This window comes from Dysidea avara, chromosome 9, assembly GCF_963678975.1.
Source record: "Dysidea avara chromosome 9, odDysAvar1.4, whole genome shotgun sequence".
NCBI classification, from domain to species: domain Eukaryota; kingdom Metazoa; phylum Porifera; class Demospongiae; order Dictyoceratida; family Dysideidae; genus Dysidea; species Dysidea avara.
The window spans coordinates 16,669,060-16,696,162 of NC_089280.1; the positions used below are offsets into that span (position 1 = coordinate 16,669,060).

At 36.5% G+C, this 27,103-nt stretch overlaps 1 protein-coding gene and 1 long non-coding RNA gene across 2 annotated transcripts; one reads left to right on the top strand and one right to left on the bottom strand.

Moving 5' to 3' along the window:
* Nucleotides 1–1,798: 1,798 nt before the first annotated feature.
* Nucleotides 1,799–12,919, bottom strand: LOC136265717 (uncharacterized). The gene is made up of 4 exons (XR_010705700.1): nucleotides 12,642–12,919; nucleotides 7,294–7,359; nucleotides 6,813–6,893; nucleotides 1,799–1,989 (listed from the first exon to the last, which is right to left on the bottom strand). It is a non-coding gene; the product is annotated as an uncharacterized lncRNA (long non-coding RNA).
* A 1,736-nt stretch (nucleotides 12,920–14,655) lies between these two features.
* Nucleotides 14,656–15,914, top strand: LOC136267527 (NLR family CARD domain-containing protein 3-like). Its single transcript, XM_066062693.1, has 2 exons — nucleotides 14,656–15,149; nucleotides 15,326–15,914. The coding sequence occupies exons 1-2, from the start codon at nucleotides 14,656–14,658 to the stop codon at nucleotides 15,912–15,914; spliced, it is 1,083 nt and encodes a 360-aa protein (XP_065918765.1).
* The last annotated feature ends 11,189 nt before the right edge of the window (nucleotides 15,915–27,103 follow it).

The following is a 27,103-nucleotide window of genomic DNA, read 5'->3' on the forward strand; positions in this document are numbered from 1 at the left end:
CTTTTTAAGCAAAATAGATACTAACAATATACAAATAAAAGTCAAAGATTTTGGGATCAAATGGCATGAAGATGATGCTACCTCTGTCAATGTCATGGTGCAAGAGCTCACAGAAGAACCATTTAACCCTGTCCTCATTTACAAACCTCAGGGTATGAAAGAGACTCAGTATCCAATGGTACCAGAAGGTACATTTATGTTGGTACTTCAAACTCAATTCCAGATGAAACTTTACAGACAGCATGCCTCAACCATCTTGTGCATTGATTCTACACACGGTACAAATCAGTACAGATTTAAATTGATCACTTGTGTTGTACCAGATGACCATGGTAAAGGTATGTATGTCACAGCATCAAAATGATACTACTTATCACATGTAGGTCAACCTGTTGCATGGTGTTTATCAGATCATGAATCAAGTGAAGTCATCGAAGCATTTTTGAGTAGCATCAAAGCAAGATCACCATCTACCGTCATAAATGTCATGATGACTGATGATGGTAATTTCAAACCACACACACACATTATCAAAATTAATATTTCAGATAATACCGGTTGGTCAGCCGCACGAACTGTGTATGGTGACATTAGACATTTGCTGTGCCACTGGCATGTTGATAGGTAAGATGAACCACATATGTGACACTAGCATCCATACAGAGTATGCCAGCAAAGTGACCTTTAAGGGCAAGTACACAAAGGTAACAGTGACAACAAGCCTTAAACTTTTCTGCCTATTAATTTAAAAAAAATATTATTATGGCTTCACAGCACAAGTACTGAAGGTCTGTAGGACACCTGGTCCTACAGCCTGTTTAAAGTTGCTGCAGAAAGTATGTTTGAAAAGGTGGAGAAAAACATTGTCACGGTGTACTTTTTGTCTTTGCATGATACATGTGGGAGGAAGTGTAAATGCGTGTAGGTGGTCAAGTTCTTATGAACAACCATAACATATGTATGTATACAGTTTTAATGATTTTCACGTTGGTTGTTTACAAATTCTTAAGTTCTCAAAAATTATCTACAAAATGCACACACACATATCACATGAACACACACGCGCACGCATGCACCACACACACACACATACAAACACACACATAATTATGCATGAAAACACAACACACACATACTACACACACACACAGCGCACAAACTTGATTGGCAGTGATAACAAAAGTGGCGCCTGAATAAGTTGGTCACCTATAAACTTCTCACTTTAGACATTTAAAATTGGCCTTTATAAAGAAGTGGCCTTTCTATGTAGTTGGCCAGTTTCCAGTATTATTTTCATAGTAATACGTACGTTGTAATCCACAATATCCAATGTTCATTGATTATCCTCAGAACATGAAATCCTTCTTCATGATAATTAATAGATCACAACAGGTCTATTATACAGGTTCTACTTTTATTGTACAGGGCATGGAAGGACAAACTCAGAGCAGTGTCACCATGTAATCAGAAGGAGCTCTATCAAACTTTGTGCATTTTGCAATCAGAAATGGATATAAATACATTTCAAACTAGGGCAGCTCAATTCGTAAAAGTTTGGTTATCACAAGAGCCAAACTTTGTGAAATATTTCACTGAAAATTATCTGAGCAGAGCAGGTAATTAAACAATTCAAGAAAATTGCTGCTACATGTTCTTGCTGATATTATACAGAAAAGTGGGCAAAATGCTATCGTCACTTTAAACATGGAGACACAGATACTAACATGTACCTAGAGAGGTATGTATATAAAAGATACATACATACTGTCATACATAATAATATTATTATGTTGTACAGTTTTCACAACCAGCTGAAGACCACATAACTGAACGGAAAAGTCAACCGTAGAGTGGATTTTCTTATCCATCACCTCTTGCAATATGAGAAGGACGCATTTTTTCATTATAAAATGAATCGGTTGCTACCACCAGCATTACACAAGAAAGTGAAGCAGGAGATGAATCATCATCAGCGAGGTCTTATGATACCTGCAGCAAAAGTGAAGGTTTGTATATGTATTAACAACTATGTACATATACAATAGCACAGTGAGAAGTTACTAAGTACACATACAGCAACATAATTATGTAGTATGTACAGTGTAATACTATTAAATAACTTGATGCTAACATACAGGTGAACCCAATAACTACTATCATTACATTACAATTCAACACTGTATTAGAGAATACACTAAATAAAATTTTTAGAGGGAGAATTTGACGAATTGCTATACAATTATTGTTAAATTCTCTGTTATTACATTATATAGTATCACAAGTAATCGTCTGCACGAATTTGGGATTGTGCATTATCAAATGAGTCTTGTTTTAGTGCTTTTGATTGAGGCTCTACTAATGTATTAAAGGTTTCAGGTACTGTATGTACCACAGCCGGCCAAAAGTCTATTCAGTAATTCTTTTGCAAAAATAAATAGTGTGTGTTCTTGTATGTTTGTCCACAGCACTGCCACAATCCTAGACATTTATGGCCATGCAAGTAAAAAAATGCACATTAAAGCAACTAGTACATGTGAGAAATGAAGGCTGTTTAAATACTGTAGTAACCGGGCTGGCCAGCTTTAGTGGTGTGATATAACAACCACACAACAACACATCTTGTACCACACCCATTCTGTGTTGAAAAAAGATCCCTTGTACACACAAAAAGAAGAGCAGGGTCAGGGTTTTGTCATACAAAAAAATCTGAAAACACAATAGACAACCATACAACAGTTTGTTGTTTTTCTGTTCTTTTAAGATTGCAAAAGTAGTTTTTGCTAATTCACAGAGCTACATACCAGTCTTCTGGTACAACTTAGAGGTTATCTAATATCCTTACCTGCTCAACTACATGGGACCACAATACAGGTTAAGTGTCACCCAAGGTTACTACATATATGAATATATCAGCAGAACTAAATTATGGTATATTAATGCTCTTTGTTTCAACACTGCATGCTGCAAGCAGCTGTCAAGAGCATCAAGTTGTACTCTAGACTTCAAAACACAGGGTTCTATTAGCAACACAAGTGGTAATTCACTGAAATAAATGAACACGGAAATGCATTGATGTTACATATATGCATAGTAACAGGGCCAGGCCTTCATCTAGGAAATTACTGTCGGGGGGGGGGGACAATAGTTTTAGCAGAGTAAGGGGCGACAGTGTAAAGATCCATGTCCCTTATTGCTACACATGTGACATCTACAATGCCCTGGGAAAATTATTTTAGACTCTGGTGCATTCTCAGGTACGTACTTGAAAATGAGCAGAAGTAATTTCAGGTTATTACTGTTCCTGATGCATTCTCAGGTACTTAGCTATACTGTAACTGACTAAATGCACATGTCCTGTATTTCATTCATTATTACAATTGTTGATAATTATTGCTGATGTACACCGAGACTTTCGTTAAAACTTGCATTCTCCTCTCCTCCTAAATAAATTCATGCCCAGAGTGTTATAGTTTTTCTTATATCATAAAGGAAGAAAATCCATCCCTTCTGGAGGAAATTGAGTGTGGCGCTCAACTAGACATTGGGTGGCCTGCAGTTCAAATTTGCAGTAGGAAGGATTTTATCCTTTTTTGGCCCATTTTCTGTTTTGCCTTATTAGCTGTGTTAAATACATATGTTTATGTTGCAGTTTTTAATTCGTGTTTACTAAGTTAGGTATGTAACTTGAAGGCTGCAGCACAAGTTGCTGTCAGACCTTCAGTGCTGGACATGGTAAAGCAGTAATAATAATAGTTTATAAAACCTTTATTATTTTAGGAAGTGGACAGTGGTATATGTGGCATGTTGAAAGCATATCAGGGAGTACCCCAGAGGAATATACTATTACGCTATGCCAAAATGATCCTTGTGAAGAGTGTTCATCAAATCAGATGATTTGTACAGCAAAGGAATGTAGCTGCCTCTGTATTCATATGTACAAATGTGACAACAGATGCTACAATTATAACAATGGCCACATCTGTAGGCACATCCACTGTGTGCATTCTATTCAACGTAAGAAACAGCAAGAGCAAACAGAATCAGCAGTTCCAGAAATTCCAGAAGAGCAATATGACAGAATTGAGGATGAAGAAAATGGAAGCATAGCTTATACAGAGTTGGCAGCTTATGCAGAGTCAGTAGCTGATCCCCAGAGAGGTGCATAGTGTACATAGATACTGTATACGTACATATTTTTGAGGTATGTAATTTTTGTGGGTTGACAAATTTCAGCAATTTTATTTTCATGGATACTCATTCTTCACTGAGGCTTTTAGCATAGGGGCTAATCTTGATAATATTTTCGAGCCCTGCCCTTCTATGTTGTTCTTAGTTTGTAATGCTGTGAAACAGGCTAACCATACTGGTTTTAGGGTGGTGTTTTTAGCTGGAAAAGCCCGGTTCTTTGTGGTCCCTAATATACAGTACTACCGTGCTGTATGATGATTAATTTTGTGTCTGAAAACACTCAATTACTGAATAGTAAAGTTGTCAATTTCAACTATAGCCTCGATTTCCATTTATGACAGCTTGGCAGCATTGGTTAGGCACAGCCAAGCTCAAAAATGTCTTCAGACCAACTCCAAACTCTTTCAAAAGTTTTTATGGAATTTTAACTTTTTCTATTTAACAAAATTTTACGTTGATTGAATAATGAACTGATTCCAGCCAAACATAACTCAACAATGGATAAGGCTACAGGCTTGATTTGTTCACTGTTTGATGTCGCTTCATCCCGAGATGTGCCTTTCACCAAGTGCAGTACGTACAATGCATGCATCATGGACTTGCCTTTAAAATGCTGACAACAGTTTGCGATAGCATTATGCGGCTTCCTTGTGGCTGTGTTGGTGCCTGTATTTTTCCGTAGTGCCCCCAAAATCAACATAATTACACAACAGTGTGTCATGACACATAGTTATCATTATCAACAATCAGCTTTGTTTATGAAGTCAAGTACTGCTTAGGATAGAAGCTGGTTAAACTACACCTATATGCTTAGGATATGATTGTTATCATCACCTCAGCCTCAGCCTGAAGCTTTGATGATAACAAGGACATCCTACTCATGTTGGGGTTTAACTGTAATGTATTGTACTCTTATTCTACAGACTATTCAATTCAATTCCAAACATTCAACACCCTACAAAAGGATTTGCAGTCTTATGTTAATAGCACCAACAGCAAAATTCTGCCACACCTAGATCACATCAATGCACTTCTACATCAAGCCATATCAACATGTATTGCTGCTACCAAAGTCACAAAGCCACCAGAGCCTATAAGGAAAAAGGAGAATTTACCACCAGGAAAGTGTTTGGAGCATCAACGGAGATTTATTAAGACAACAAAATTACCCGGTAGGAAAAGGAATGGGAATGTTTTAAGGTACGTAAGACATAATTAATAAAGGGTATACAGTGGAGCCTCTCTTCTGAATTACAGACACAGCCTAAAAAACCTCTCATAATACAAGTCTGCTCAATACGTATTACTTCTGAAAGAGGAAATCCTGCAAAGAGTCTAACTTGGTCCCCAAGTGTCCATTATGGAGAGTTCCACTGTATATGTACTGTATGACAGAAAAGTTTAATGGGACGAAAATTTTACAAATCCATACTCATCAGCTTTGATGAATTAAAAGTTATCGAAATCATAAATCTACATAAGTTAACACATACTTCTAAAGGCACTTATGGATGTTTGACGAATTTATCAATTTTGTCAAAATGTCATGTCTTACGGTACACTATTAGATTACCAAGAGCTAATATGTTAAGGAGAGTATCTACCTTGTATAGTCCTGTAGAAGATGTTTGTGCAAAACTTTAAACAGCTTCCTTTCTGCGTAACATAGACTGGTTACTATAGTTTCACATTTAACTGCAAAGATCATCTCAGACACAAAAGCACGCATCAATTCAACTGGGCCTAGTAAAGACATGACTTATAACCTGAAGGATAACTCCATAAAAAGTGTGTCTAATAAATCAATAATAGAGAGCGGAATACTGCCCAAAATTTTTGACTTTGCATGTCATTACGTTAACAAGCAAAACCTGCATTTGAGCATTCTGAAATTGAAAGAGTGCTAGTCTATTGTATATTCTTTAGTGGTGTGCAAATATTGTTGTGATAATTGTATTGATATCTTGTGAGCATAAATCATACATTCTTACGTATCTCAAAACAACGTTACAATTGAAGCATTTTTTTGGTTTAATTATTTCAACTACATGCTGTGATTTACTTACAAGATTTGTTTTGGTATGGCAAGTAGGATTAATAAATTAACAGTAAACCATACATCTTATCATTTGGCAGCTGAACTACGTAATTGCAATAAGGAAACAAACAAATACTACAAGTTTATGAAAATAAGCTTTGTCATCTTTTACAGCACAACATGGCGATAGATACCATATACATATGAATCTTGAAGGTATATATATACATACAAATTTTGCAGATCAACAGATTTTATTATTTTGTGGACCATTTGATTGTCTTCACTCAGGCTACCTGTATTATATAGCATGTGCATAGCTAATCTTAATTTTCAAGGATGAAAAATTTGCAGACAGTTAAGTAACTACAAAAAAAAGTGTCCTTCAAAATTTTGTAGGTATACGGTACTCTCCCATATATACATACGTATATTGCTTATGTGATTGGTGTAGGCATGCTGGTGCTGAAGAGAAAGAGAAAATTTTAGACAAGCTTACCAACAGTCAGATTGAGGTATGTATGCATACAGTGTATGTACAGCTATGCATGACTAATGGTGAATTACATAAGGATATGATACTCACCACTGATCAACGCAGCTATCAGGTCATGTGTACATACACTCCTTCAATGAAAGTGCTGATACAGTACTTTCGTATGATTTCCTGGAATGAAGAATAAGATGACCATTTAGTGCAGAATGTAGACAAAACTAGACATCACAAAAGGCACGTTCCACCTGTTATTGTGGTGTAAAATGGTGGCCATGTGCTGCTTTGTTTGGCCTCTAACCTTGACAAAATGATAGGTCTCAACATTTTTTTAAATTCTACATCTAGATGCCTGTAAGTGTTCTCTTGTTTTAATGGTATATTTCATATTGAATAGAGTCATTTTCATCACGTACAAATTTTCTATGATGGTTTTTAGATGCACCGTTTTTAGCGGTGCACATTATTTTAAGGGGGAACCCTACTAAACAGCACTTAGTCTACCATAATGTTTGATATACGTACTTACAGTGGTGTTGAAGCATGCACACTTACACGTAATACTGCCACTCACCAATTTTATGAGTGCAAATAGCAGTGACTTCTATGCAACTTGCAATATCCTAGGGTTATTTGCTACCTAGAGTATATATGCTACTATGAACAAATCAGTACATGTAAGCAATGTACTCATGATAAACTATATAGTACCTTTAAATTACACACACAATATGCTTACATTGAGCTGATATCTGAGAATATAGAAGCATTTTTGCTCCCTGGCTATCAATTACTGAAAAGTAGCTGTTACACACTATTACAACGAATGGTACAAAATGCAATCAGTCCACTTATGAAAGAAATACAGTTTAATCTCTATATAATGGACACCTTGGGACCACCCAGATTTCTGGTCACTTTGTGTGTAATATAGAGGGTTACCTCTTTCCAACCTGTTGGGACCAAAATTTCTATCCTTATTATGGAGGTGTTTTCTAATGTGTAATACATAATTAACTATTACAAACTGTGATGACCAGCACAAGAAGCAATTGACATGTTACCCACAAATACATGGAAGAAATGAGACAAAGAGGAAACGTAAATCTATGATACTGTATTGTTGTATAGCTGATGCGGTAGACAACAATGCACATCCCAAACTTAAATTGTTAACCATAGTTGAGTTATACTTGGCTGGATGTGTCTGTTAGTCATTAAATGTTTCGCTGGAAGAAACATTGTCTCAGGTTGCTCTGATACGTCAAAGGGCTTGATTATACCTAACTAGTACTGCACAGTAATTGTGAAGAACTGATTTTGCAAGTTTAGTTTATAAAATGGTGTCCAATACACAGCGCTACAGCGTACTGAAATACTTTAAGAGAGTGATTAGTGAGACATACTTTGAGCTGTGGTATTATTCATTCAACATTTGAGGTATCAGCTTAATGTGAATATAACTTTTGAGATACTCACACTACACGCACAATGTAATTTATATCAAAGGAATTAAATGCTGGTGAAGAAATGACAGAACAACAAGTAGAAGTCACAGGATTGTCCCAAGTTACTGAATCTCAAACAGAAGATGACTCAGCTCCACCATCACCAGCTCAAGTACCAACAGGTATAAATACACGAGGTGTCATGATGCAGAATTATAATTATACATATATATGCAAATACCAAATATTTCAGATAATAATCAGGATGCCAACATGAAGATCACCCCCATAACTAAGCAAACTGACAAGAGTACCACTGAGAATGCTGTCAAGAAGATCACAACAGGTATTTATTGGATACAAAATGATTCCATTGTTAATTTTCCAATAGGCCACAAACGAGCTAGATGTGGGGAATGTGCTGGTTGCACTGCTGCAAACTGTAAAATATGTAAATACTGTCATGACAGTACAAAATTTGGTGGACCTGGCAAGCTTAAGAAGGTATGCATCCAACGCGCATGTACAAATATGCAAACAACAATTAGTCAGACCCACAAAAACAATGAAGTGGACCAACCAAAGAAACCAGGTTACATATTATGTAAACAGAGCAGTCACCCACACATGTATACATTCATTTAGCAATAAAACCTGACATAGGGAGTAGTAAATATTCAAGCATGGATGTTATGAAGGTACTGTATGCACACGATTTATATCTTACTGTCTGCTATGATTTAAGTGTGTAGAAAATGTGTTCTCCGTTTCCAACCTTCCTGAAGCCACCTGGCTCAATGTACCAGACATGGTCATACCAGATGATATGGTTAAGCCTATGTCAGCAAACTGCTCTGCTACTGGTTATGCCATTTTAAAGCCATTTCTCAGTTCACAAGGCAGGGAAATTGACAGGGTTCTGGGAGATGGCAATTGTCTGTTTAGGGCTCTCTCTAAATCACTAACTGGTGTTGAAGACTACCATCCACATTTAAGGAAGGCCATGAGTGAATTTGAAGCTGACAATAAGTTATTATTTAAACCTCTCCATGAAGCAATTTACCAGAATAATTTCAACAGCCACCTTAAGAACATAAAAAAGCAGTACATTTGGGGAACCAGTACTGAAATTATCGTAGCAACAACTTTGCTGGAAATGGACATCTACGTGGCAAGTGATACTTACAAAACCGGTGTGCCTACGTGGCTCTTGTATAAACCATGACCATTGTCCTTGCATATCAGGAAGTTTGGCTCAAAAACGGAAGTTTGAGGCCAGCTGCAGGTGATAAGTCTAATTATAATCAAAGCAATTTAGCAGCTGCAATTATTTTTACTTGTTATATTTCATTGATTAAAGACTTTACTGTTGCTATTTTTCCACTTTTGTAGGTTTTGAGAGATTTCTACTTAAAGGAGTCATCACAGACTGTCTATGTTACGTATAGTGTATTCATGACAGGTGTAATGGAACATTAGAATTTTAGTACGCATACAGAACTTCTTTAATAAAATTGTTTTAAAGCTCTGTATTACTTCTAAGGAGTTATTTATAGTTAAAGACTTGCTGTGCGTTACTACTCAGACCTAGCCAGACGGAGTCCATGCCAAATCGAAGCAATAATCTCGCTCAGAATCACGCACATATTTAACCTCCAACTTTGCCATTGTTTTGACGAGTGATAGTTTACGCTACATGTGCTCACTATGGCTTGTTGGAATCGCTCAAGAATAAGCTAAAAGAATCTAGCAGCGAATCCGGGATAATCCAAGCATGTCACGAGATATGAATGAATTTATTGGAATAATCAAAATGCCCATTGGAAATGTATTGCAGATGATTGTGTTCTTTTATTGTGAAAATGACGAGCGGAGTTTTCATGTACTGAGCTTCACTTGATACCATCCTGTTCGTCAAGAGTTGCTCTTTCTCATGGTACTTGCGAATCTGAAATTCGTCTTTTGAGTGAAAAGATATGTGAGTACAAAGTGTCAGTACAATAGAAACTGTGCAACTTATAGTGAACAAATCGGTGCAGCTGGACCAAATCTCCGCAAACTTCTTGATATGGCTACTGAATCCCAACACAGTATCATACTTATGCACCTATCAATGTTTTGCCCCACTACTATGAACACGGGCAGAAGTGGGGGCTAGGCGGGGATTACTGGGGAATCGACCTCAAACCTTGCCCCAGGTGGTGGTGTATTTGATGCTACGAGGGCACGTAGCGGGTGTTTCGTGGTCTTTTACTGGGAGATAAGTGGGGGATTCGACATCAAAATAGCCCCAGGTAGTGGGGATAAGAATTTTTAAATGTTCAAATCCCCACCTATCCCCCACCTCTTCCCGTGTTCATAGTAGTGGGGCAAAACGTTGATATGCGCATTACATAAACACAAAATCTCGCACAAATCGACTGTCAACACAACTGGATATAGATAACTCACATGTCATCCATTCATTTCGACGCTGTAAAGCCCTTGAAAGGATGCAACCTTACTAGACCCACGCTGGAAGGGACTGAGAGTAGTGTTTCTAGTATTTTGTATGCTCAAATGCAGTACTGTATTTCGAAATAAGTATTAATAAATGTACACGTGATACAGGTTTTAATTTTGCGGCGAGGGGCTTCTCGCTGCATAATGGCGTTCAAATTGAACTATCTCGGAGGGAAAATCCCAATTTACAAGTTGTTATCCTCAACCAAATTCGCTAAATTTGGTATCATACTACGCAGCGAAGGATGCTTAATAAGACTCCGACCGTACAAATTGTTAAACAGGTTAGTTTACAAAGATATGCTTAAAAACACTTGTTTTTATGGGCATTATGAACATTATTATTATTATTATTACTAGGACCGCGTCACATATAACCAAGTACATACACCAACGTGACAGCTCCCCGGTGAGGCTATTAGGTGGTGAATGCATTATCCCCAAATCAACTCAATATGTCACAGTAGTGACAGATATAACACAATAGTGGCATCGTAACTAAAGGCCACCAGTAGCTAAGTGCCAGTACATCATTGGTGTGGTATAAATGGCACAGTGATGTGTACAAAGTATATGTATACAAAACATACAGGAGAGAACTATACATTATTGCAGTATTGTATGCAGCAATACATTATAGGCAACATCACCATGCAGATAAAAATTATTAGCCAATATACAGCAATGCATATCAACATCAACTAGAGCTAAGTAAGGTTCATCAGTGATGTAGCAATGGCACAGTGATGGGTGACACACTATAGTTATGCATACACAACTTGCAGGAGATAGCTACTCAATGCTGTAGGCGTATGCAAGCCAGATGAACCAGATAAAGGAAGACAGCCAAGCCACTAGAGCCTAGTAGCTACGCATATCAAAAAAGGCCAATGAGGATTGTCAACTGAACTACTCAGAGCAAAATCTTTGCACAGAACAAAGTTTTAGCCTCAATTCTTGTGATATATCCACCAAAACAGCCCAATGTCCATCTTGAATCCTTGTTGGCAGCCTCACATTGGTCAAACTAAATGTATGAATTTGTCATGAAAATTTTTGTAATGCCCGCTGTTCTTTTCCCAATGGAAATACATGTATTTACGCTAAATTTAGAAAACGCAAAAAAGCGTCCATTAGAATTCATAATTTGCCCGACACACCATACATGAAAATAAAGCCCATGAATTTATCTAATCAATGCAACCCGAACTTTTATTGTAGCGCTTTTATAGAGGCAGTTATTCACTGTTGATTCCGCCATCAAACACGCTCCATACATTTTTCCCATACAAAAAACCATTACCACAGCACGCAAACCCCAAAAAGGCGGCGCTTAATAACCAGCCAAATTAGTTAAACTTGGTATCATTCTACGTGTTGAATCACACTGATTACGAATCCACCCGAACTTTTTTTGTAACAGGCTATTTTACAAAGATGTGACAGAAAATGTGTGAAAAAACTGTGTTTTTTCACTACATTATTTCGTACCTGGATGCGTATTTTTGCTGTTTAAGGCCCTCCCTTCTCTTATTCCTTGGTCGTGTCTTAAAACTTTATATATCACAAGATGCGGAATTTATCAAGGAGTCTGATGAACAAAACCTTATCTCCGTAAATTGAAGTATGCGGAAGTTATGGCGTATTGTATAAAACACGGTATTATTTTCCGTAATTTAAATTCGTAAAATGTTTAAATGTATTGTTAATGCGTCATATTTATTGATATGGCCAGGTGAAGGCAAAAAAGATTAAGCACGTATTGAATTGCCTGACACCAACACAAAGAAAGTTCGCCATGCCAGCTGCACAAGACAAAATTGTTTACTTGTATTTTATATGTAACTGTAAGCTTATTGTAAAGAGCGTGGCATATGTCAGTTTAATGCCTTTCTAGTATTGTTTATTTACGTGAATGAATCCACTGGCAGCTGGCATGGAGACTTGAGATGTTACAAACATAAAAACTTACTTGTAATCTTCTTGTTTACACAAGTGGCTTCTGGCTCTCCTGCACGGGCATCACTAATCTTCTTCGCGCAATACGTGAGTAATTAAGCAAGGGTGTGGTACTGGGCGTTATATAGAATTACACGTATGGTCAAGTCATCAGCACAAACAAGAGCGACGATTATACGTTTGTGCCTTCATTCATAGGCGAATCTATCCCCGGTTAGTTCATGTCTCTAGGCCTCGTAGTTTTCTCAAACATTAATTATTAATTATTTATTTATTTATGACGTAATTTTAACCGCGTTTCGTATTATTCTTAGTACTTGGTTATATAATTAATACTTTACAATACAGCAGCGGCGGAGGAAGTAGTTGATATGAGGGGGGGTTCCGCTGAGCTGACCCAGACATATTTCTATAGTTTGGTAAGGTGAGACCAAAAAAAAAAAAAAAAGGTCACAACCAACTGACAAGAGGTCTCCACCTCACCAGCTACCATTTCCAGCTGATAAACTACATAAAAATCCTTACATAGCTCGCTACACACTGACTACTTTATTAGAGTGACTGCTCTATTAGAGTATCTCGATCTTTATCACGGTTTTCAGCCCCACTCCAAGAAAGATCAGTAATTTCGGTGTGATATCATTCTGAGGGGGGGCTTTAGCCCCCCCCCCTTTCCGCCGCCTATGCAATACAGTAAACGTATTGAGGGTCAACCAACAACCTGTGTTGGCAGCCCGAAAAAGTTAAAACTTAATTTACTTAATTACAAAACTAAAGTACCGAGAAATTGCTAGATAAACCTACGTTATAACAATTACTACATCTGCAACAAAAATGATACGTACAAGGATTGTCAGCTGAAAAATGAAGTGTGAAGTGTTGATGTAGATACTTGTAGATGTTGACTTTAATGACTGATAGTGGCTGGCTTAGATCGATGGATGGTAATTTATTCCACAGTCTTGATATTCTGTTGAAATAGAAGTTCCTGGTGTAATTGTTAGAAGTGTAGACATGGTTGAGTTTATTATTAGAGGATGATCTGGTGTTTGCAGTGCTATAGTATGTTCACGTTGAGCTGAATCCTGAAAAACAGCTAAAAATTAAAAGTGGATTTTTTCTCAACAGAGTTAACATTTCAGCCAATCAGATGATTATTGGTAACAACAAAGGTGTCAACAACAGACACGTACAGTTTGGCTCCATTACAAGTTCGGGAAAGGGCTGTAATGGCCACTGTATTTATATGGCTTCCCCATAGGAAATGTATTGTGAAAATTTTGATTGGCCGTAAATATTATGTCAAACATTTGAACAAAAAGATTTTGAAATATTTTTAGCGGGTCAAGCAGTTCATGTTTCCTTCTTCTTGAAACATGAACACGTAAATTTCGCGGTACAAGGCTCCTTTTTAGCTTCCCCTTCGTTACTACATACAAAATTTACGCATGAATCGAATCGCCTTTCATCAAGGAGTCCGATAAACCAAACCTCTTGTCTGTCAACCAGAGTACGCGGAAGTTATGGCGCTTTGTTGAAAAGATGGTGTTATTTTATATGAAACGGGCGTGACCCATTCGGAAATCCGGAATATCTTACGCAAGTTTTGATATGCCCCGCCACCCCCCAGCCTCCACCCCTTTGTGAGCACTCGTGATACTACTTCGCTCGTCCAACTGCTCAGATTTTCTATCTTATTTGGCGGGAAACTGTACAAGCAGCTACAAGTACTGCAAGTGGCTCGAAAGGTAACAGATTGATGCATCTTTTGTGTAAATTTCATACGCGTGCTTGCTATCCTTGGAGAGTTATGCTGGCTTCAATTCTTGAAAACCGTTTATCTCGGAACTTCTAATGTGCGATTTGGATCGTTTTTCCAAAATCCAGTCACATATATGTACAGCAAGCATATATAACCTAGTCTTTTATACTTATTATATTGTTATAATTTTGATACGAACGGCACCCCATAACTACATAATAACTATCAGTAAGTGCCTTTTAAGGGTACAGTTCAGTCATGGGATATGTCCAATATACATTATGGTGACACTGGAGCAATTCTTATATCAGCTTTTTTACAAAACAATGTTTCATCCACAGTGCAGACTTTAAATCTTTCATTAAATGACATATCTATTGATGGAGCTATAGCTATCAGTGAGTGTCTTACACAGAACAGTACAATTCGATATCTAAATTTGTCAGAGAATAATATCACTAATCTTGGAGGAATAACCATTTTGAGAGCCACTAAACCTAATTTATTTTTGCAAGTTTTAAACCTTTCAAGTAATGACATATCTGATGATGGAGCTTTAGGTATCAGTGAGTACCTCAAATACAATCACACATTACAGGAACTTGACATGTCAGGAAATTGCATTACTCGTAAAGGAATCGTGATGATCCTTGATACTTTTCAAACCAATTATTCTATAAATGTGTTAAAGTTTTTACATAATGTCATTTCCAAATTTGGAATGATAATGATTGCTGACCATTATGATTTCCTTAATCAGTAAGTCAAGTCATTAGATCTAAGTCCCTGAAATTAGGTTAGGTAATCCTAAGGCTGCAGCACATGTTGCTGTCAGACCTTCAGTGCTGGTCACTGTAAAGTGCTAATAAAAAAAAAATTAAATACAAACCTGAGCTTCATATTTCATTTAATGAGATCGACTATTTTAACACTAGTACAGGTTATGCTATTAATAGCACTGCGATGCATGTAGCTGATGGTAATTGGTCAACACTTACAAGACAAACTTTAGATATATCAAATAAAAGTGAAGTTTACAAAGCAGAAATTATTAGTTGTTGTCTAACAGATAACTATGCATTTAATTTCTCACACTATGATTTGACTTTTAAGAGAGTGTGGAAGATTTTTGATTCCTTAAATATGAACATGTCATTATCACTGAACCGTTCACACAACTTATTTGGTGATGGAGCTACTACTATCAGTAAAAACCTTGAAAATACGGATTCTGATACAAATCTTGATATATCACAAAATAAAATTAATATCAGAGCATCAAAAATTGATATATTTTATATCAGTGGATTAGAAATTGGTGTAGCCATTAAGGAAGACTTAATAAAATTACGACAAATGATTATTGCGTATATTAAAGTTTATGGTGATGACGTTATAGTACTACTCAGTGAGTGTCTTAAGAAGATCAATACTTTAAAGAAACTGTGCATTACATGGTGTACCGGACACATTGTTCTTGATGGTACAGTTCAGTCATGGAATATGTCCAGTAAACACTACTGATGCATATGGTGACACTGAAGTTATTCTTATATCAGCTTTTTTAACCAACAATGCAACTACACTACACACACATGCACATACACCTTAATAGCAGACAGTACAAGCATTGGATCTTTCATGGAATGACTTATCTAATGATGGAGCTATAGCAATTAGTCAGTCCCTAAGGAAAAATAGTACTTTACAAAACCTTGACATGAAAGCAAATGATATTACTAGTAGAGGAATCATTAGCATATTAGAAACCATTCAAATTAAATCCACTGTGATAGAAGTAAACTTTATACATAATATGACTCCTAAATCAAAGCTGATTATGATTGCTTACATTTATAGTATTCTTAAATACAAGCCTACAGTATATATTTCATTTGGAGTATTAATGTATGACACTGATAGAGATGAAAGTTATATTAAAGTTTCCATAATGTGTTTGGAAAATGAAGCTGCTAGCAATCTATTTAAACTTAAGGTTTACAGCAAAAAGGCATCATTTTGCATATCACACAAAAGTGGAGATTACAAAGTAGAAATTATCAATTGTAACTTTAAAGGAAACTTTTCAATCACACATCTTGATTTATCACATCTTGGTATATCCTGTAAAGGAGTGAAGAGGTTGTTAAATGCATTACAAGTAAATGTGTCATTAAAAACACTATTTCTCTCACACAACAACATATCCGATGATGGAGCTATAGCTATTAGTGAATATCTTAAAGGCAATAGTGTACTTATAAGTCTTAACATGTCTTATAATAAGGTAACTAGTGTTGGAACGAAAGTAGTTGGTGAAGCCATTCAAGCTAATTCAACACTATGGTTGCTTGATATTTCACACAATGCAATTACTGTTGTTGGCATAAAAGCATTCATTGAGTGTCTTAAGAATAATAGCTCTTTACAGAAACTGAGTATATCATGGTTACATTTTTGCCTTATTTGCTGGTATTTCCAGATCCATCACGTTTTCCTTGATGCTACTGTTCCTTTGCCCTGTAAACATTACAGTGACATTGAAGTAATCCTTATATCTGCTTTTTTACACAAAACACCTCATTACTAACAATGAACTTTTCATACAATGACATAATTGGAGATGCCACAGTAGCTACCAGCACCAGTGCACACCTAATCAATGATACACTCCAAAGCTTTAAGTTACTGATTACTCGTGCTCTAGCAGTAAGAGACAGAAAGGTGATTAACATTACCACCATCAACTCAGCATCACTACCTTTGAGGACTAGAATGTCTGATGATGGAGGTAAACTGGCTGGCCAATGATATATTATATATTAATATTGGGACAACTCCACTTGGTGAATTGGTTAATGAAACCTTGTTAATGACACAGCTTGATGTTGCGTGTGATAAAATTTTTGATGATATCATAATGGCTGTCAGTGAATATTTTCAGTATAATAGTACTTTACAGAAACTGGGCATATCATGGAGTGACAATCACCTTCTTCTTGATACTACAGTTTCATTATCTAGTAAGTCCAATAGTGATACCAGAAAAATTGTCATGTCAGCCTTGCTACAAAACAATAACACATCACTGTCATTGAATCTTTTCTCTAATAACATGTGGAAAGGTCAATCTTATTCTATCGGTGAATGTCTTAATGGAGATGTGCTTCAATGTCTCAATGTATTGGAAAACAAGATTACTCTTGTTCAAGTAATAAAAACAGGAGAAACCATAGAAGTGAAAGCATCGTTATCATTATCAACATCATTATTGGTGACATGTGATCATGTTAAGCAACAATTATGATACGTGCACGAATTAAAAAGCATTTCTTTTAATGTACTTGTAATGCTTTCAATATTGGACTCTCTAAGATTGAATTACTGATGTCTTGTGATATCGATGTCTCAGGTTTTATTGACTGTGAAACAAATGGATCTTGTAAAGCCATTAAAAATTCTTCCTCATTGTTTAGGGTTGCAAATAGATCTGTGAAAAAACAATCAAATAATTGGAGATATACTCACAGAAAACAACAGCAAACTACTCACAGAAAACAACAGTGGTTTGCTAAGTATAAACACTGAAGCAGCCAACACATTCTATGCTGTAAATATACCATCCCTTTTCTTCATTGTCAAATTAGACTGAGACAATTGTAAACTGTTATGAATTCCTATTTTTTGGTATGTAAATATCATTCATATTTGGTAATATATAGTAATTTGTGTGTGTGTAATATGTATGGAGTTATGCAAGTAGATAGCTAGCTGGCAGTGTGAAATATATATATCGTATAGCATTACACCTCACACCTTATTCAGCATCTATATCAACACTTCTCTATAGAAGTGATCAGATTGCAAGCCAATTGTAACAGGTATGTCTGTTTTCTGTACCTTGCTTTATTAGATTAAACCATTGTGGTAGCTGGTAAAATACTTCTGAAACAAACCATGAATTTAGTTTGTCACCTTCACCATGATATAAATAACTGTAGACCTAGACAGCCATGTTGGCACTGGCTAATGACACCATTCCCACACATCTATGAAGCCTCAAAACAACTTTATAAACTGTCACTCCATTCCATGGCTTATTAAGACTTTGAATGTTTTGCTCACGCCCTGATAGGAGCTCTCTCTTTCTATGCTGTTGTTGAACACTTAGGTACTTGTAATAAAATTAATGGTGTCTTCTATACTAGTATAGCATTAACATCATTTCTTGGCCATCACCTTTGATTTCAGTCTTTTTTTCACCCAGGCTTTAAAAGCCACACCATAATTTACAGCATCTGTGGATTTCACTTTTTGTATATACAGTGGTCCCTCCATTATTCGAACTCATTGGGCCTTCAGATAATTGAAAAATTCGGATAATCAAAACCCATTCATTTATATACAGAGCCTTGCTCAATTACTCTAATAGAATGCACACCTTATAAAATATAAAATACTCTAATAGAGCAATCATCGCTACAGTTTGGATGACTGAAAGTTCGGTTAATCAATGGCCGGATAATCGGAGGACCACTGTGTTGTAAATACCCTCAAAGTAGCGATTTCCAACCTACCAATTTTTCACACATATTTTTGCTACTTAAATTATACACCTTCAATAAACGTTTCACAAGCTGCCGTTCCAGTAAATGGTAGCCAATGCTTCGTACTTTGTATTGCACTTTACTGGATTAAAATCCATGCGGTATTTATTGAAATACAGCAAATCAAAGTTTGAGAAATAAAAATCCCCATAGGAAGCCCATACAAATAATTGCGTACGTAATTCTAATTGGAAGAATGTGGCACCTGTGATGGTCGAAGTTTCCGAGTGTTTCCGCGTGAATCTGCTGCTGATGAGGACGAAGAAAGTGGTTCTGGGCAAACCGTATATGCTGATTTCGATTTTTCCATGTGTTTTTTGATTGGAGGACGAGTTGGAGGACGATTGATGTTGGATTACGGGTGGAAATATGGCCCTTTTAAAGGTAAATCGCCATCTAACACTGCTCAGAATTCAGCATTACAATCACCCTTGGCTTCAAGGCATCCCCCTGCATCGATGCAAGTATAGTTTGAAGGTGAGCAGTTTGTTGTCTTGCGCGGAATTGCAAAATAAGGTTCAAGGTTGAGCATAATCTTTTCAAAAGTGGAGACTGGCATGTGATACCAACCTTACATGGCTTCACACGTACCTGTTGTTATATTCTGGTGTGTTTACTGCTGTTTTGATCCATTTTATAGCAGCTTCAGTGATTGTAATTTTGATCAGAAACTATTTATAATTTCTCTTTGTAGTACAGTGATGTCATTGTGTTATATAATAATTATCATCCTTAGTGCTTACAATGTGACAAATAAAGCTGAGCAGTGTCCAAACAAATCTATTTTTAAAAATAATGTTGCTCTTACATTGTGTTATCTAATTGTTATGTTTCCGAAGTACGTGTTAATTGCGACTTGTGATGCCAGTACTTGCCATTTATAAAATATTACCGATTTTTCTAGTTAGTTATCCTTGAAAATGCATTAAGTACCTGTGTATATATATTTAGTATTACATAATACACAGTTTTATTTATGCATCACTTGCTTTATTCATGTAATATTCTGAGTGGTCAGTCTACAAAGAAGTGGTCACTTTTGAGAGGTTTTACTTACTTCATATGCTGTTCTTCATAAAATAGATATGTGGTGAAAATTTCTTGTCGTTATTAGTTTTCTATCTAGATTTATGACACTTTGTATATTGTGTTTGGTGCCATGCAATATACATAAAAAGCATTGAAATGCTGTACACAAAAATCATCACACTGTAAACTTCTTTTCCTTATATCTTTTGATAGGAAACACTGATTGAGGTGGGGTTTGCACTAAAATGACCCTGACAAAATGCACAATATTGTTCATACCAATGAATGTATGGAATGTTAATTATTTAGTTTAGTTGGAAATCTCTACTCAAAGCCTGCCAAACTGGCTTTTGGACTTGTTTTTACTCAATTTCTTTTTACCAATATTCAAGCACAATACAATGATGATTATGGAATATAGTATTGCATTGTAGATATAATATTTATTTGATGATTTATAACCTGGCTCTGGGGTTTGTTTTTATCAAAAGTCTACCTGCAGGTACAATGATTAATACTGTGGTGATTCTGGAAGACAGAAGTTACAATAGTATATTGTATTTGTACATCATGTGATGCTGTGTTTAAAACAAAATAAATGAACTGATCATGAATCACCATAATGGCAGGTTGACTTAAATGCTGTACAAAGATTCTAATAAAATTATTGTGTGTTGTGGTTGAAGTGAATGGAATTTTGTGCTTCTAGAACTAATGCATGTATACAAGTCACTTATTCCATTAAAAATCTTTACGATCCACTTTATAACATGTTATTATAATTACTGTACTGTGAATTTGTGATACAACAGAGGAAACAAATATTCACACACAGTATCATAGTTTTAATACCCTGTGGTCTAGTTGTTTGCCTGTGGGGCAATTTAAATGTGATGCGAGCAAGTAGAAGGAGTTATGAAGAAAAGATGTCATATAATACATTTTTTTATGGATAATAATTCAATCACACATGCAATCATGAAAATATTGGTTGTTTCAGTACAAAACCATTGAAAGCAATTCAAATAAACCTTCTTTTATGTTATTGCAATAATTATTGTTTTTTATGGGGTTCAAGTAAATGCTTCACAGTAGACCACTTAATACATTCTCTAAAAATGTAGCCCACATTAAAATATATTATTGCACAGCTAGTCAGCTACGTATAAGTATTTTCCCTATAACTTTATTAATTACTAAAGGCAGACAGCACAGCTCATTTGCTGTGAGTGATACAGCGTATTATTCTGTTTGTTGAATATTAAAAGAGCACGTACCTAGGTTTTACAGTGGACACTAGTCATACACAACACAACTATGTATTAATTTACTGATTATTTATGTGCATATCACCAATGGCACTTTGGCAAGTCCTTTGAGGTTATAACTGTATACTCAGTACTGATGTGTATACACTTCTGTAGGATCACTCGTTATTTACTGCTGGCACATATATAATAAGCTCAGGGCTGACAGACACAAGCATGCAGCCATTTAAATTAACATTATGCATGCTCACACTCTTGATAACTGTACTGTCCTTCTAAATTCTAGTATATACATGCACAACTGAAGTTTACAAATGTAAATTTTGCTTGCTTGTCCAATATGTGAAGGGGAACTCTCAGTAAATCTTTGACAAAAGTACTAGGAGTCAGATAAAACATGTTCTGTTAATCAATATCAAAGCTCCTTGTGGGGCATGTACACGTATATTTTGTACATTCTGTTATTCTTGTTGTAGAGAGATTCTAACTCCCAATATAAAGGTTTAGCCTTCTCAGTGTGATATAAGATGTGTTTTTTGGAGGGCATCACCAGCTTTTTACAGTGTACGACTGTGTCAGTTGATTGAATTAACCTGACAGTTATAAACACTTCAGAACTGCAGATAAAATGTGAGGCAGCAAGGTTTCCATCTGAATTTAAAAAAGTATTACTGACTTTTGTGTCAGAACAAATTGGGCATCATAAAGGTATACCACTATATTACTTGGGAATTTCCCTCCAACTGTAGCCTGTATAACACTTTCAGTAAATGTTCAAATGATGCACCATCATGCATATGAGTAGAAAATGTTGAGGGATAAAATTTTTGCTAATTTCAAGTGACCGCTTTATGAATCTAGTTACACGTATCACCTTTGATTGCATCTAAAATTTCTGGTATCTAAAACATACATTTTCACTTCAAAAACTATACACCATATACAGAATTAGACCTCATTTTTGCTATTAGACTGTGCAAAGTTAAATATATGTTTCTGGTTCTACCAGTTCACCAAAATTGACCAGGTGACCAGGCATTATTCTTTTTCTTTTTTGATGTACACTGACATAGCAGTACATGGAATTATAGGGAAAAACAAAGTTAATGTATAAGGAAAGTATGTCTACACTAGGACAATCATCAAAAGGTGTTAGCACAGAATTATGGACAGAGGCATCCTTCTTGGGAGTTTATAGGGAGTCATCATCAAGGTCAGGTGTTTCCTACAGAATTTTACCTGAGCTAGTGCTAGTGAGCCTTGAATAGACAATGCAATGTTTACACCTATCTATAGAGGTATAAATTCACCTACTGTATGTCTGACATGTGCAGGAATACAAGACGTGGAGCACTTTTTTAGCCCACTCAATAGTACATTCACAAAGTGATTGTGGGTTTTACTACATTACACCAGTGCATCAGACAACCACCAGAAAAATAAAAGCACACAGTGGCTAGTTTGTGGGAGAACAAGTTGGTATGGAAATGGAGAGGAGAAAAACAATCAGTTTGATGTATTGTTTATAAAGCAACTGTACACAAACATGAGTTAGCTCCGGCACTAATCTTCATATGTTCAGGGAGTTGAAAGATGAATGGATTTTCAGTAGATTATTTTGAAAGTGGTAAATAGTCTATTTGCACTGGCCTTCTATCTCAAACCAGAACAATATCTACATGAAACTTTATCAAACCACTCTAAAGTGGACCTGTTAGAGATAGATGCAATCCATACCTATAAACAGTTACGACCCTTCAGTTTGATTTTTCTTTCAAGGATACGGAAACTACTGCAACTATAGTAGCACAGCAAAGTTTCTAGGAAGTAATATAGAACAGGCTTGAGAATAGTAACACAAGGGCTGAAGTGCTTCACCGTGACAATATCAAGAGGTTGTCATCAACACTATTAAACACTCTACTCATGGCTGTAAAGAGAGCAAATAATCCTTCGACCCCCATTAAACATTTTTACTGTAGTATAGCCATGGGTTATAGTTAATTGGAGTGGTTGATCAAGTCTTTGTAGTACAACTCAAAAACCAACCAGGATTACATTGAATAATCTTATATACCCATAGTGATCTAGTGTTCTGCAAGAAGACCCTCTAAAGCTGGAGACAGATTCCTACAACTTATGTTTAATGAAGACCACTCACAAAATTTACTACTACGTACTACAATTTAAGACATTTATTTATATACAAACAACTACTCTAGACAGAGGATCATTGTTACAATTAATACAATTTATAAAAAAGTGCTCCCAGATCCCTGCTTATTATTATTTACTGCTGTTCAAGGAATGACCTCTGGTAGAGACTTTCCTATTGTCCCACAGATACTTACTATATACCTGGTGCACTCCCTCTTTCTGAATTCTGGATCCACCCTTGAGTTGGATAATAATATTTATTAGAGCTACATAATGTATACAACCTATTTGAGTATTCAGCTATATATAGGTAGCTATGATAAATCCTAGCTATTTGGGGGTGATAAAACCTACAGAATTAGAGTATAATTATAGCTAGGTAAAATCCTGACTATCCTGTTATAACCATATAGGCTGGCTTTGGTAATATAAAAAGAAGTAGTTTAAGTAGCCAAGTTGGGAAAAAGTGTGTAGTCAACCCAGGGTGAAATCAAAGCTTAAGGTGGCATGCAGCTAAAAAATGGCTGCAATGATGTTAATGAAGCTATTTAACCCTTCAACCTGGGTTTGTAGGGAGGCTGCACCCAGCTTGGCTGTTTTGGTTTGGTATACAGGCTTTGCCTTTACCTGTATTAATTTTAATCATAATCATAATTCATAATATAGATGTAAATTAACACAAGTACCCTCATTGTTAGTGTCTACTATCCACATTTCAAAGTGCCATTTATGATTGAGAGGTGTACTTCAGAAAGATGTGCACACCAGAAAGCGTCTACTCAGGGGGCAATTAGCATGATGCAACATGCTGGTCCATCGAGACACACGGTAGTGTGTCGTGCGGCCCAAGAAGTCGGCGCGCAACCCCGTGAGTATATTGACAGGAAGAAAGAAAACGCAATTTTCGCACCTCCGTAGCTCTGTGCTGCCTTGATGAAACAAGACAAACTTTGCTGTGTACATTCCCTCCAACTTCAGTACTCCACATTCCAAATTTACGCGAAATCGCTTCAGGAATTCCTGAGATATGCGACTTCAAAAATTGGCTTAGTTTCTTCGTTTTTTTTTTTCTTCTTATTTTTCTTCCTCTTTTCGCACACTTACAAAAACTACTATAAAACGCGAACGCGTTATCCGATTGCCTTGAAATTTGGCACACAGAAGGGGGGTATAAAGGTGCATCTCGGTACCAACTTTGGCTGGAATACCATAAACAGGCAAAGAGTTATTAGCGATTATGCACGAAAAATAACACCAATATGTTGTCACGCCTACAGGGTAAACCGCGTATGGAAGAAGCTGAAAATCGGTGGGTGAATAGGTTAACTATTGAACCTCAAACCTTTTGTGGTTTGAAAGAAATCGAGCTAAAAACTAGGAAGATACAGCGAAAAAATCAACAGTGTGTAACAATTATGCAATCAAGATTAGCTAATAAAAAACGACTGCTTGCCACGCCTACCAGATAAACCGCTTGGGGTAATGCTTTGAAAATCACTGTACAGATGGAGTTATCATCTTAGAAAGGCTCTTCAATGGTGTAGAAGAATCAGACTTAAAGCCACGGAGTTATAACACGAAATCCAACTTGGTGCAGCAAGTGCAAGATCGAGATACTCTAATAGAGCAGTCATCCTAATAGAGCAGTCACCCTGAACAGAATTCAAGAGATCAGTTAGAAATAAGTAACCTGTATCTCTAGAGATCAGCTACAAACAAATCACCCTGTAGAGAGTTCAGCTACAAACAATTCACCCTGTTCAGACATCAGTTAGAAGAAGTTTTCTTGTAGAGAGTTCAGTTACAAACAAATCACCCTGTTGAAAGATCAGCTAGAAGATGTCACCTTGTAGATAGTTCAGTTACAAAGAAACCACCATGTAGAGAATTCAGCTACAAACTAGTGACCCTGTAGATACATCAGCTAGAAGAAGTTACCTTGTAGAGAGTTCAGCTACAAAGAAACCATTCTGTAAAGAGCTCAGCTGCAAACAAATCACCTATACAGAATTCAGCTACAAACAAATCACCCTGTAGAGAGATCAGCTAGAAGAAGTTACCTTGTAGATAGTTCAGCTACAAACAAATCATCCTGTAGAGAGATCAGCTAGAAGAAGTTACCTTGTAGATAGTTCAGCTACAAACAATTCACCCTGTACAGAGCTCAGTTAAAAGAGGTTTCCTTGTAGAGAGTTCAGCTACAGACAAATCACGCTGTAGAGAGATCAGTTAGAAGAAGTTACCTTGTAGATCGTTCAGCTACAAACAATTCACCCTGTAAAGAGATCAGCTAGAAGAAGTTACCTTGTAGAGAGTTCAGCTACAAAGAAACCATCATGTAGAGAATTCAGCCGCAAACAAATCACGTGTAGAGAGTTCAGCTACAAACAAATCTCCCTGTAGAAAGATCAGCTAGAAGAAATAACCTTGTAGAGAGTTCAGCTTCAAAGAAACAATCATGTGAGAGTTCAGGTACAAACAAATTGTCCTGTAGAGAGATCAGCTAGAAGAAGTTACCTTGTAGAGAGTTCAGCTACAAAGAAACCATCATGTAGATAGTTCAGGTACAAACAAATCACCCTGTAGAAAGATCAGCTAGAAGAAGTTACCTTGTAGAGAGTTCAGCTACAAAGAAACTACCATGTAGAGAGTTCAGCTGCAAATAAATCACCTGTAGAGAGTTCAGCTAGAAATAAGTCACCCTGTAGAGAGATCAGCTAAAAACAAGTCACCCTGTAGAGAGTTCAGCTAGAAGAAGTCACCTTTTAGAGAGTTCAGGTACAAAGCAACCACCATGTAAAGAGTTCAGCTACAAAAAAACCAATCACCCTGTAGAAAGATCAGCTAGAAGAAGTTACCTTGTAGAGAGTTCAGCTACAAAGAAACCACCATGTAGAGAGTTCAGCTGCAAACAAATCACCTGTAGAGAGTTCAGCTAGAAACAAGTCACCCTGTAGAGAGATCAGCTAAAAACAAGTCACCCTGTAGAGAGTTCAGCTAGAAGAAGTCACATTGTAGAGAGTTCAGCTACAAAGAAACTACCACGTAGAGAGTTCAGCTGCAAACAATCACCCTGTAGAGAACTCAGCTACAAACAAATCGCCCTGTAGAAAGATCAGCTAGAAGAAGTTACCTTGTAGAGATTTCAGCTACAAATAAATCACCCTGTAGAGAGTTCAGCTACAAAGAAATCATCATGTAGAGAGTTCAGCTGCAAACAAATCATCCTGTAGAGAGTTCAGCTAGAAGAAGTCACCTTTTAGAGAGTTCAGGTACAAAGCAACCACCATGTAAAGAGTTCAGCTGCAAAAAACTCAATCACCCTGTAGAAAGATCGGCTAGAAGAAGTTACCTTGTAGAGAGTTCAGCTACAAAGAAACCACCATGTAGAGAGTTCAGCTGCAAACAAATCACCTGTAGAGAGTTCAGCTAGAAACAAGTGAGAGTTCAGCTAGAAGAAGTCACATTGTAGAGAGTTCAGCTACAATGAAACTCCCATGTAGAGAGTTCAGCTACAAACAAATCACCCTGTAGAGAACTCAGCTACAAACAAATATGCAGTGTAAAAAGATCAGCTAGAAGAAGTTACCTTGTAGAGAGTTCAGCTACAATGAAACCACCATGTAGAGAGTTCAGCTACAAACAAATCACC

What these genes read in the sequence shown, in the direction of transcription:
- LOC136267527 (XM_066062693.1), top strand. Translation starts at nt 14,656, where the DNA reads ATGTCCAATATACATTATGGTGACACTGGAGCAATTCTTATATCAGCT. An exon ending in CATTATGATTTCCTTAATCA is followed by an intron (nt 15,150 to 15,325) that starts GTAAGTCAAGTC and finishes TTTTAACACTAG; the next exon opens with TACAGGTTATGCTATTAATA.